This window comes from Bactrocera oleae, chromosome 3 (genome assembly GCF_042242935.1).
Source record: "Bactrocera oleae isolate idBacOlea1 chromosome 3, idBacOlea1, whole genome shotgun sequence".
Classification (NCBI taxonomy): Eukaryota; Metazoa; Arthropoda; class Insecta; order Diptera; family Tephritidae; genus Bactrocera; species Bactrocera oleae.
In genome coordinates this window covers 58,129,413-58,141,613 of record NC_091537.1, presented here as the reverse complement: position 1 = coordinate 58,141,613, position 12,201 = coordinate 58,129,413, and the positions used below count along the sequence as shown (strand labels likewise).

Genomic DNA, 12,201 nt, shown 5'->3' with positions numbered 1-12,201 from the left:
TTACTGATAATCCCGCGTAGATTCCTAAGTGGTGCTGCTGTTGTTGTTGTTGTGTTGCTGGGGCGATCTTATTTTCGCGCCTTTTTGTGTCCGTCCGCTGGTATTTGCTCTCTTATCGGCTGATTAATTCCAATTGGAATTTATGAGCGATGTTGGTGCTGTTGAGCCTTTTGCATTGTCCTCTAATTCGTATTTATACGAGTTAGGAGAACAATGCAGGGATGTGTTCATTTGGTATGAACATCCCGGCCGCCTTGCAGGGTCTGCGAATAAAAAAGTTATTAGATCTATTTCGCTTTGGGTTAATGAATATTGTTTTAAGATGGGTTGAGTGGTTACTTAGGGTTTAAATCGCACAAGCACCGGTTAGAGTCCAACCGAGTGCGGTGTTTTGTGCGATCACGGTGCTGTTGTCTGGGTTGAATATTCCGGGTTTCATTATCCTTGGGTAGATGTCTGCTCCCAGTTCCATCATGATTTTGTCATCCTTGTGGAACATAGGGTCGGCTAGGACTAAGTGGTCGAATCTCTTAACGATTTCGCCACCTATATCACGATTGTAGGGTCGGGTCGGTAATTCCTGCGTCATAAGGCAGTTAACTTCGACATGCCAGTCGGGATCAGTTAGTGACCCTATGACGAGTTTACATATGCGGTGAGAGTCAAAGTACGTTTTCGGTAACCTCAATCTCTGAACTAGCTCCGAGGCTATAATTGTCACCTTTCGGGTCGGGTTAATTATGGCACGTATTTTATTCCATTTGCCATCGTGTTTTATTTTTATCATGGAAGTGGGTATAAGGGTCGGCTTGGCCAGTAGTGTTGGAATCTCTTGATCTTTGTGCAGTCGTTCGTCGCTCTTTGTTGGTTTGGTTTTCTCTTTGCAGAACAACCTGGGATGTCCATGTAGAGTTGAATGGTGCTCCCCGTTACACATGTTGCATCGTTTTGAGCTTGTGCATCTTTGTGTTGAGTGCGATCTGGCCAAGCAGTTGACGCAGTACTTATACTTAGTTACTGCGTCAAACTTTTCGTGAATGTTCATTTTTGTAAATTTTGAACATGTCACTAATCGGTGATCCTTTTTACACAATCCACAGGCGACGTGTTTATGTATGCGTTTTGATGAATGGGTGATAGTTCGTCGGGCCGTGCGGTGGGTACTTCCTCTTTCTTCTCGAATGGGGGAGAGGGTCACTTTAAAGCGATGTAAGCGTCTAGCCAGGGTCCCATTGTCGGAGAGTGGGGTGATGCTTCGGGTGACGCTGAGTGAACGTATGGTGAAGGCTGGGCTACTCTGTCGGCTGCAGATAGATTTGTTGCTATTTTGAGGAGCCATGTCACTATAAAGAAATGAGATTAGTTATTTGGTAAGGTGACTATTTTGGTTATTGGGCGGGTAATTGTTCCCTGAGAAGTACGTATGTCAACTACTCTGGACTTATTGTCTGCACCGAGATAGGTTTTTTCGATGCGACCCCATTCATTTGGGGATAGAGTTTCTTGGCGTATAACTACCATATCATTGATCTCTATATTGCGTTGAGGGTATTTCCACTTATACCGTTTGTGGAGTTCTTTTAGATATTCTTCTTTCCAACGTTTGCAGAAGTGTTGATGGAGTATCTTTAACTTTTGCCATCTATGTGCGATGCTTAGTTGTGTATCTTCTAAGTTGGGTTCTGCTGGGGTTAATAAAGGGGTACCTATTAAGAAATGGCCTGGAGTTAAAGGTTCTATATTCCTGGGGTCTTCACTTAGTGGGCTTAAAGGTCGAGAATTCAAGCAGCTTTCGATTCGGGTTAGAAGGGTAGATAATTCTTCGAAAGTGAATTTTTGGATCTGAGACACCTTTTTTAAGTGGCTCTTTAAACTTTTCAGAATAAAGATCGGCGGGACATCCGCGCCTGGAAAAAAATCGTGCGAATGCGGCCATGAATGCTTGGGTGGTGAGATCGCTTGCTGCCTCCAGGTGTATTGCTTTGGTTGCAAAACAAACAAATACGCATACATAACCTTTTGTGATCAAGCACGCTCTGCCGGTGTAATTTTTTATGTCATAGGGACCGGCGAAGTCCATTCCTGTTGCTGCGAATGGGCGGGTTAGGGTGGTAAGTTCCGCTGGAAGAGCTGCCATGATTTGAGTAGTTTCTCTCTTCTTGTGTAAGACGCAAGTTTTGCACTGATGGATAATGGACTTGATGAGCGTTTTAAGCTTCGGTATCCAAAATTCCGTACACATGAGTCGTAAAACTAGCTGGTTGCCACCATGTAGGGTAATTGAGTGGGTAAATTGGGTGAGTAGTTTTGTTAATCGACTGCTATAGGGTAGTATAATCGGATGACGCTCGTTATATGATAGTGCGGCTGAATTGCTCAATCGGCCATTGACTCGCATTATTCCTTTGGGATCGATTAAAGGGTTTAGGGTCAAAATTGTACTATTTCTGTGTATGCTGGTTTTTTGAGTTAAAGCTTCATACTCCTCCTGGAAGTGCTTTCTTTGGGTTAAAATAATTAACTTCGTACGGGTAGTTTTGAACTCGTCTGGAGTTATTTCCAACGTTGTGTGTGGCTGTTGTGATCTGTTGGGTGACGCATTCGAGCAGAATCTGAATAAATATGCTATGACTCGAATGGCTTTGGGTAGTGATGAAAATCTATCCAGTATATCCTCTTGTGTTGTGTTGACGAAAGTCTTGATTGGCCGCAGTTCCAGTGTTGTATCGATTGATTTTCGGGTAATTGGCCAATGTTTCGGGTCGAGTTTTAACCATTGGGGTCCGTGCCACCAGAGGTCATTGTTATGAATAATTACCATGAATATGGTAGAACAATAATCATAAAATCTACTCGCTTAATATTTTCAAAGAAATACTTAAGACGGGAATTCCCTAATCCACCAGAATTTTATAATAGAAATTTGCCAATCTTTCGGGAAGTATTAAAAACCCATAGTTTTTATACTCCATACTTTTTCCTATTTGTTATAAAACATTCATGAATTAATTACATTTCTTGTTTTACATAAAATGATTTTCGAACTAAATCTTTTAGCGGTTAAAAGAAATAAATATGAAAGAATCTTAATATTTTATGTAAATTTATATAAGTAAAGTTACCATATATTATTAAATTCGTTTATGAATATATTATTACATTTAATACCGCTTAATATTTTTAAAAATTTTAATTAAATATTTATGATTATCTTAATTTTTTCGTTTCTTACCATTTTTCAAAATATTTTTACTAACCTATGCATACATACTTACATAATACATAAAAAAAATAGATAACGAAATTCAAATTTCCTAACATATCGTGTATATTCATTTCAAACCGAGCGCTATTGCAACCATGAAAAGAATTTAAAAATGAAAAGGAAGGCTGAACTGCGTAACAACGAACTGTTACTAACAAGAACACAATGCGTGCCACCCGAGCACGAGCGGCACGGTCCGTTCGTCGTTTCTCGTTGTCCCCACAGCGGCAGTTTGGGCGACAAAAGAGTCTGTGAGTGAACTTCGAGTTAACGAACAAGCGATTTTCGCCGCAGCTCCACACGCAATGTACATTGCTAACCATCTGTCAAACACATTACCTTTGAGGTTGGCAATTTTCTTATGTGGGCACGATATGCAATATTCATCATTGTATAATCCAACAAGTAACAAAAGAATCAACTGATTTTCTATGTGTGTAACACAGCTGAGATTACCTGATCGAAATCAGCCTTTTTTGACATAAAGATGTAAAGAAAAGGAATGTATTGTACTAACTTTTTTGTGAACAGGTATTTGTAATACATAATATTTGTTATACATAAATACATGACAAAACAATCTTCTTGTATTAATTTCAACAAAAACAAATATATATATATAAAATCGGGAACAATTCATGAACAGCATAATAATAAACCAAACCATGCACTAATTAGTAAATAATATTAACAAAATATTCTAAATCACTCACAGCGATATACTTTTTAAATGTAAATTTAATCTTTAGGAATTTTATTAATCGAAAAATGTTTGAATACGTTATAAAAAGATTCCAAAAGTTATAAATTTCAAAACATAACACGCCAGCATACTGTAGCAGATTTGTGTCATTTGGACGTTTTAGTACTGCCTACTAGCAACCCGTTCCAAGTGGGACTTTAGTAGTATAATATTAGGATTGGTTAGATTTTGATTTATGAACAATGAAATTCATGATCGAAACAGTGTCGGGCAGGTATGTTCAAATTAAAAGAACGCATGCTTGAGCTTAAGTTGTTGGTATTAGAAATAACGATAAGTGTATGGTATTAAATTGGGACTTTTATTTAACAATCCAGTGATCGAACTCAAGACTGAGTTCCATGTATTCAAACATCAATTGATAAACATTAGCAATGTCGAGTCTCCATGGGTAATATTGCTGGCTATTCAGATTTTTAGCAATTTTTATTTGAATGTCCACATGTAAAAGCCTGAATTTTAGGCTCCTTTTCGGATCCTATAAAAAAAAACAAGAAATATATTAACCATACATATTTTTATATGGTTTTTCATTGATATTTAAAGAGTACAAATCAATTATAATATTAAAGAATACAAAAAATTTCAAAAAAAATTCCAGGCCGGCAAAGTAGGGACTGATGAAAAAATGGCGTGTCCTGGTGTGCAAGATATCTGGACTCCCAGTAACCCGAAATAGAAATTGTTGAGTGATCCCTAAAGAGGAAAGATATAGTTATACCACTACGAGGGGATTTTGGACAGTCGTGAGTTCGATCACTGGATTGTTAACTAAAAGTCCCAATTTAATGGCCATGCACTTATTTTTACTTCTAATTCCAACGACTTAACAATTTTTGCTCGCTATTCGAGTTTACAACTTATTGCTTATAGCTTAATTGCCTTTACACGGCAACACTCCTATTAGAACTATGTCAGCTGCACAATCCGGCAGCCCTTATATAGGAAATCTTTAACAAAAGTTTGCTACTAGAACATTCTGGCAACTACGAATCCGTCGATTCTGACATATTTGCGGTACCAAACGCTGCATGCCGTTTCAGATGAACCAACTTCATTTTATTTTTTGGTCTTCCAATGGTCTGTATGCGATATACATCGTTGAGTCGTTTAATAACCTGGTATGGTCCTTCCCAATTACACTGTAATTTGGGAGATAACCCTTTCTTTCGTTGTGGGTTATATAAAAACACTCAATTGACTTCAATAAGACCCTCAGAGTTCATTACTTTGTCGTATTTGGCTTTCATTTTATCGCTCATAATTTTGGTGTGCCGTCTCACCATAGCATGTATATCTCTGATCTCATCTTCTAGAATGCTGTTGAATTCCTTAGCATTCCTTCCTCCGTTTGCGTTAATTCCAAATTTGCCCCGTTGTTTCATGTACAGCAGGCCGAAAAGCCATCAGGAACAAGGATATATGGGTATTACAATCTTTTTGATACTTGTCCACAACTTTTCTCAAATATTCTTCCAAAGTTCGATTGAATCGTTCCACCATGCCATCGGACTGCGGATCTAGTGCAGTTGTACGGGTTTTCCGAAAACCCAGTTTCTGGCAAATATCCTGTATTAGAGCTCATTCAAAATTTCTCCCTTGGTCAGAATATTTTTCTATAGGAACACCATATCTAGATACCCAATTATTGATGAATACATCCCCTACTGTTCCTGCCTCTTGGTTAAGAATTGCGTATACCTCTGGCCATTTGCTGAAATAGTCCATGACTACCAAAACATATTTATATCTTAATTTACTGATAGGAAATGGACCAGCTACATCCATGGCAATTCGCTCAAACGGCGAACCTGAATTGTACTGCTTCATCTGATCATGACTCCTGGACCTTGGCCCTTTAGCAGCAATGCACTCGACACAATTGGCGATCCACTCCGTAACTGATTGACGACAACCAACCCAATAAAATATTCGTTTTAATTTCTCCAAGGTTTTCGTGATACCCAGCCACACACTAACTTCAAACAATTCCATTGTGCCCAATAAGCCTTTGCGACTGGGCTTTCTGCAGCTATTTCTTGGTTGGATGTTTATTCATCATCCATGTATTACACTTTTCAAATCTGGATCTTCTTGTTCATTTCCGTAGCTCCTCCGAATCTCAGTCTGATGCACTTTACCAACGCCAGTAATTCCCTCCGAGTAACACAAAAATTTCTCTCTGGCCTGCTTTTGGTCTGGCTGTAATACGCAACCACTTTCTCATGCCCATCAATAACTTGTGATATAACGCCTCCTACTGCAAATCCATTAGCATCCGTATCCAAAATAAACGCTAATCGTGAGACCGGGTATCCTAACATTAGCGCAGTACACAACAGTTTCTTCAGAGTTTGCAAAGCCACTTTCTGTTCTTTATTCCATTCAAAAACGCTGTTATTTTTCGTCAGTTCATGGAGACTACTAGCTACGCAGGCACCATTTGGATCGAATCGTCTATAATAAGTACACAGTCCAAGGAAACTCCGCAATACATGTAAATTTTTAGGAGTGGGCCAATCTTTTACTGCCTCTATCTTTTCATTAGCTGTGCAAATGCCCTCTGTTGTCACTTTGTGTTCTAAGTACTTACTTCCTTTTTAAAAAGGGAACACTTCTTTGGACTCAGCTTTAGACCAGCGCCAGCTATCCGTTGAAAAACCTCTTCCAAGTACTTAAGGTGTTCATCGAAGCTTTTTACCAAAACAATGATATCGTCGAGCTATACCAAACAGGTCTTCCAGTGTAATACTTATAATACCTGTTCCATTAGTCTCTCAAAAGTTGCAGGAGCGTTACCTAATACAAAGGGTATTACGGTAAAATGCCATAGACCATCTCCAACGCTGAAAACCGTCTTTTGCCAATAACCACTTTTCAAATCAAGTGTTGAGAACCATTTTGTGCCAGATAACGAGTCCAACGTGTCATCGATTCTAGGTAGTGGATAACTGTCTTTTTTTGTTACATCAATCAACCTTCTATAGGTATGGTTTGATTACGCCGATTTTGATCATTTCACGTATGGTCCGGCTTAGGTTAGGGTTAGGTTAGGAGGTCGATCCCAGAAGGGATCCCACTTGGACAGCTTAAGACGCCAGTCCGTTGTGATACCTACGACTCCTATAGTCCGGATCAAAAGACCCTTACAAGTCGACAAGACGTCTTGTGCTGACTACAAACTTGTTAAGACGGCCAATATCCATTACGGATAGGTATTCAGGACCGCCAAACGTGTGATTGCCGAGATATTTCAATCGCAGCCTAGCGAATGCCCGACATTGGAGGAGAAAGTGCTGGGATGATTCCACCTCGCCCTCCTCCATACAACTTTGGCAACTGGCATCGGGTAGTACACCAAGCCGTACCGCATGAGTGCCCATTGGACAGTGTTCAGTGAGAACTCCTACAATAGCGGCTAGATGCACTTTGCTCAGGGCGAGAAGTTCCCCCGACCTCCTGCGATCCACTCTTGGCCAGAAGGATCTCGCGGTCGCTCAGGACCTAGTCGTCGAGATCCAATCCGATCCCATTCCGATGTGAGCGGGGCAAAGGTGCCCCCCCTGGCTAGCTCATCGGCTTTGCAGTTTCCAGCGATTCCGCTGTGACCAGGCACCCAAACGAGCCTGATGTTGAAATAGCCAGACGCTACCTCTAAAGAGGACAGACACTCCTTGACTAGCTTTGATTGCACGGTACGCGCGCTCAAAGCTAGTATTGCTGCCCTACTATCAGAGTGAATGCTCACTTCTACAAACGAGGCTGCACTACGCAGCTGTACTTCTACCGCCGCCTTAATAGCAGCCACTTCCGCCTGAAACATAAAGAAAATCTGTGACGACACTTCTGCTATTTGTGAGGTCACATGTGATATCCGTGTATCCTGTTTTTTCAACTGTGAGGACACCTATGCTGATATTCGTGCATCATGCGTTGAGGACTGCTCATCCAACATCTGTGATATACGTGCACCCTGCTCTTTCCCTTGTGTCGATATTTGTGCTGACATCTGCGACATTGCAGCCAAAATCATGTGTTTGTCCACAATCTTTGACGAGCATTGAGCCTCTTCTCTTTCTTCTATCTTCGTAGTCTCTTCCTCTAACTCCAATTGAAACACATATTCGTCAACATCAATGTTTCCTGCTTCCATAGCCTCTCGTAACCGTGGTTGTAATTCGGACTCTGCTCCGTTTGTTGCTAATCCACGTTTTTCCAGCTCCCTTTTCAGTTGTGGAATCTTCAGATCGTTAAATTTTGCCATTTTAAAACAGTTCTCTCTTTGGGAGTTTATTTGACAATCCCACTTCTGACACCAATTGTAACGGATTTCTCGATAATTCGTCTTGCTTGTAACTGACTCTTGAGTTCGATCACTGGATTGTTAAATAAAAGTCCCAATTTAATGCGAATAAACTTATCTTTATTTCTAATTCCAACGACTTAACAATTTTTGCTCGCTATTCGAGTTTACAACTTATTGCTTATAGCTTAATTGCCTTTACACGGCAACACTCTTATTAGAACTATGTCAGCTGCACAATCTGGCAGCCCTTATATAACATTCTGGCAACTACGAATTCGCTGTCTAGTTGCTTCTGACAGTTTATCGTCGATTCTGATTTGTTGTGGTATTCATTAAATAAAATAAAAAAAATGTTTTCCCAAAATCCTCTCGTAGTGCAATAGAATAATGTATAAAGAAGCTCTTTATAAAATTTCAAGTAAATCGATTGAGTAGAATTTGAGATATTCTAAAAAAGTAGTTAAAAGAAAAATGACTTTAAAGTTCAAGTTAGAGACATATTCTTAAAGGGTTGTACCTTAATATGTCAAAAAAAATTGATTTCTTAAAATTTCTAAACCAAAATACCCCTGAAATGCAATTTTACTTACATTTACCACCGATATAAGAAACTGATTGGTAGAAATTCGCTAAGCATTTATTATCAAAATGTTAGAGGTCTTAATACAAAATTAACCGACTTGTATTTGAACATTTCCAATTTTAATTTCCATATAATTGGATTTACAGAAACATGGTTAAAAGCTCACATTTTTGATAATGAGATTTTAAACAGCGAATTTCAAATATTTAGATGTGATCGATTGAACAGAATCGGTGGAGGTATCCCATCTGAAGATATTCTTGTTCCAGGAACAGACTCATTTGAATATAAATGTATTAGAGTGTATGTTATTAGTTGCTTTATTTATTTAACATTATCTTATATACCACCCCATTCGGACTTATCTGTATATATGCAGTATGCTTCTTTAATAAATAGTGCTACTTCGATGGCAAATAATGCAGATTCAATGTATTAGGATTAATGCAGATTCAATGTAGATTTCAATTTACCGTGTGCTTCGTGGAAAGCTTTCGATGACTATTTCGAACCGATTTGCAATCGGTCCTGTTTTAATCAGTTTTTCGAAAAAATGTCCGGGTTAGGTCTGAACCAAATTAATTTGAATCCGAATAAATGTGGTAAATGCTTAGATTTAGTATACGTTGATATCTCTTCAAAGTGTTCCGTTATTCAGAGTAATCCTCTTGTTCTACCAGAGGACTCGTATCATCCTGCTTTGGAAATATCTGTCGAAATCATAGGCAATGTACGGGATAATAATCATCAAACTTCTTGGTTCTGTACTCGGGTTAACTTTGCAAGTATGTTCCAATAATAATTGTTAATAAAAATAAAAGTATAAGTTAGTGGTTTTCGAAAGAGTTATATAAATTGAAAACTCGAGCCTTTAAACATTTAAAAAAAACCGGTTCACTTGTCAACTATTCTACAAATCTGTCATTTCAATGGACAATGATATTATATCCAATATGTTTGCAGAATTTTCAAGTCAAACTACTGTAATAATTCTTCCAAAACTTTCTCTTGTCAGCACGTGCTGTGTTTGAATACTTTAATTAACGCTCCAATTATTTCTGAAGAAGACGTCCTACTTAATTTAAATAAGTTAAAACCATCTTTTAGTTACGGCCATGCATGATACCCTCGCGCTTCCTAAATAATAGTGCCAAATATATTTGCTTGCCTTTGACAAGGATATTTAATTCCTCTCTTAAACACGGTATATTTCCTTCTATATGGAAATAGTCATTTATAATTCCTTTGCATAAAAGTGGATTTAGATCCAACATTGAAAACTATAGATCGTATCGTAAAGGGAAATCGACTCTAACAAACTTGCTTGAATTTGTAAACCATGTATCATTGGGTTTTAGGGAACATAAGCATACGGATGTTATATACACAGACTTTAGCAAAGCTTTCAATAAAGTAAATCTCTCAATTCTCATACATAAACTTGATCTGTTGGGCTTTCAGCCAAGATTTCTTCAATGGGTAGCTTCCTATCTTTATAATAGAACATAACGAGTGATATTTGTGGATACTTCTTCAGATACAATTAATGTTTCTTCAGGTGTTATGCAAGTTAGTCATCTTGGCCGGATTTTGTTTTTGTTGTTTATTAACGATATCTCTTCAGTAATAGAATTCTCAAAAATTTTATTATACTGACGGCTGAGGAAAGGTGACTTAAGACTTAAACAGTTTGATTGCATGGTGTGATAGAAATGATTTGCCATTGAATCTCAATAAATGTAAGACGATGTGCTTTTCCCGTAGATCTGTGCTCCCCTCTTCTTATGTAATAAAACACCATATTATGGAGCAAGTTTTTAACTATGTTGCTTTGGGAGTTAATATGGACCCTAAGCTTAATTTTAATTTTCATATTGATACCATGGTCTTGAAAGCAAAAGCTCAGTTTTGTTAAACGTTTGTCTAAAGCAGTGTTTTTCAATCTGTGGGTCGCGACCTCTAAGGGGGTCGCAAAGCCTTACTCGGGGGGTCGCCAGCTGAAAGAAAAAGTCGAGGTTCTTACTCAACAAAAACACAATTTTAATGAGAAAGATATGCTTGTTTATTTTTCATTAATTTATTAAATTGTGGTGTTATTTTTGAAACATTAATAATTTAATCATTTTCTAATTGCAGTCTATTTCTCTTTTTAGTTTTAATGTCTACCATTGAAGAAAATGTCAGTATGAAGTGGCGAATGGCACTAATAATTTAAGAGCTTCCCTTGCCAGCTCTGGATATTTGTGTTTTCTTTTCATCCAAAATACGTCGACACTTTGCGAATAAAATTTCATTTTAAGCATGCCATCAGTAGCTAATTTTAGAAGACATTCTTTCATTTTTGTGTTGACATCAGCCAGATTTATTGATTTGTCCAAAAAAGGGCTTAAAATCCATCTACACCCATTGTCAGCTTCAGAGTGCAAGTCTGGAAAGTATGTCAAAAGTTTATCTTGTAAATTATGCAAGCTTTGTATCATGCAAGGAATATGAGCCGATACTGCAAAACTTTGGTCTGATGCATTATCTTCAACAATCTTCTGAGCACACGGAAAAGACTCAAACATTTTGTTTTGCAGAGAGGTCGACCACAAACGAAGTTTTGCGTGAAATGCTTTTACTTTATCTTTAGCTGTTAAAATCCTTTCTTCTCTTCCTTGAAGGTTCTTGTTCAAATTGTTTAGGTGGCTAAAAAGATCTGCCAAAAATGCTAATTTCAAGAGCCAAATAGGGTCAGAAAAACGGTAAGCGTATTCTGATTTTGCATCTTGTAAGAACATTAACAATTCAGCTCTCAGTTCCAGAACTCTTGCACACCGAAATTAAGTATAATCAAAAGTTGTACACAAATAACAAAGACATAAACTCCAACAGTAAAAATATAGTATAAAACAAGTAAGGAAAGGCTAAGTTCGGATGTAACCAAACATTTTATATTCTCGCAAAGTGAAATGGTATACTCGTTTGAGATTTCTTTGTGGATTGGCTGATATTTTCGGTAGAAGGTCAACTATAGGCACTGGGGTCCACATATTTAGTACTTAGGGGCTTGAACAGTTTTAGTTCGATTTAGACAATTTTTGGTCACAAGGTGGCATACTTTAAACGTATTATTCACGCAAAGTTTTACCCAGATATAATCATTGTTGCTTGATATGCATAGTGGAAAGTGAAAGAATCAGTTGGAATTGAAAATGGTGTTATATGGGAAATAGGCGTGGTTGTAGTCCGATTTCGCCCATTTTCGCACTATAAAATAGAAAAGAACGTCATGCACCGAATTT

The 12,201-nt window shown here is 38.0% G+C and overlaps 1 protein-coding gene across 1 annotated transcript; it reads right to left on the bottom strand.

The window, feature by feature from the left end:
- LOC138855942 (uncharacterized) lies at positions 1 to 1,412 on the bottom strand. Its single transcript, XM_070106299.1, has 2 exons — positions 340 to 1,412; positions 1 to 263 (listed from the first exon to the last, which is right to left on the bottom strand). The coding sequence occupies exon 1, from the start codon at positions 1,337 to 1,339 to the stop codon at positions 347 to 349; it is 993 nt and encodes a 330-aa protein (XP_069962400.1). The 5' UTR covers positions 1,340 to 1,412; the 3' UTR covers positions 1 to 263; positions 340 to 346.
- Between the last annotated feature and the right edge of the window lie 10,789 nt (positions 1,413 to 12,201).

Bases quoted from the DNA above. Each gene is read 5' to 3' on its own strand.
- LOC138855942 (XM_070106299.1), bottom strand. From the start codon at position 1,339: ATGGCTCCTCAAAATAGCAACAAATCTATCTGCAGCCGACAGAGTAGC.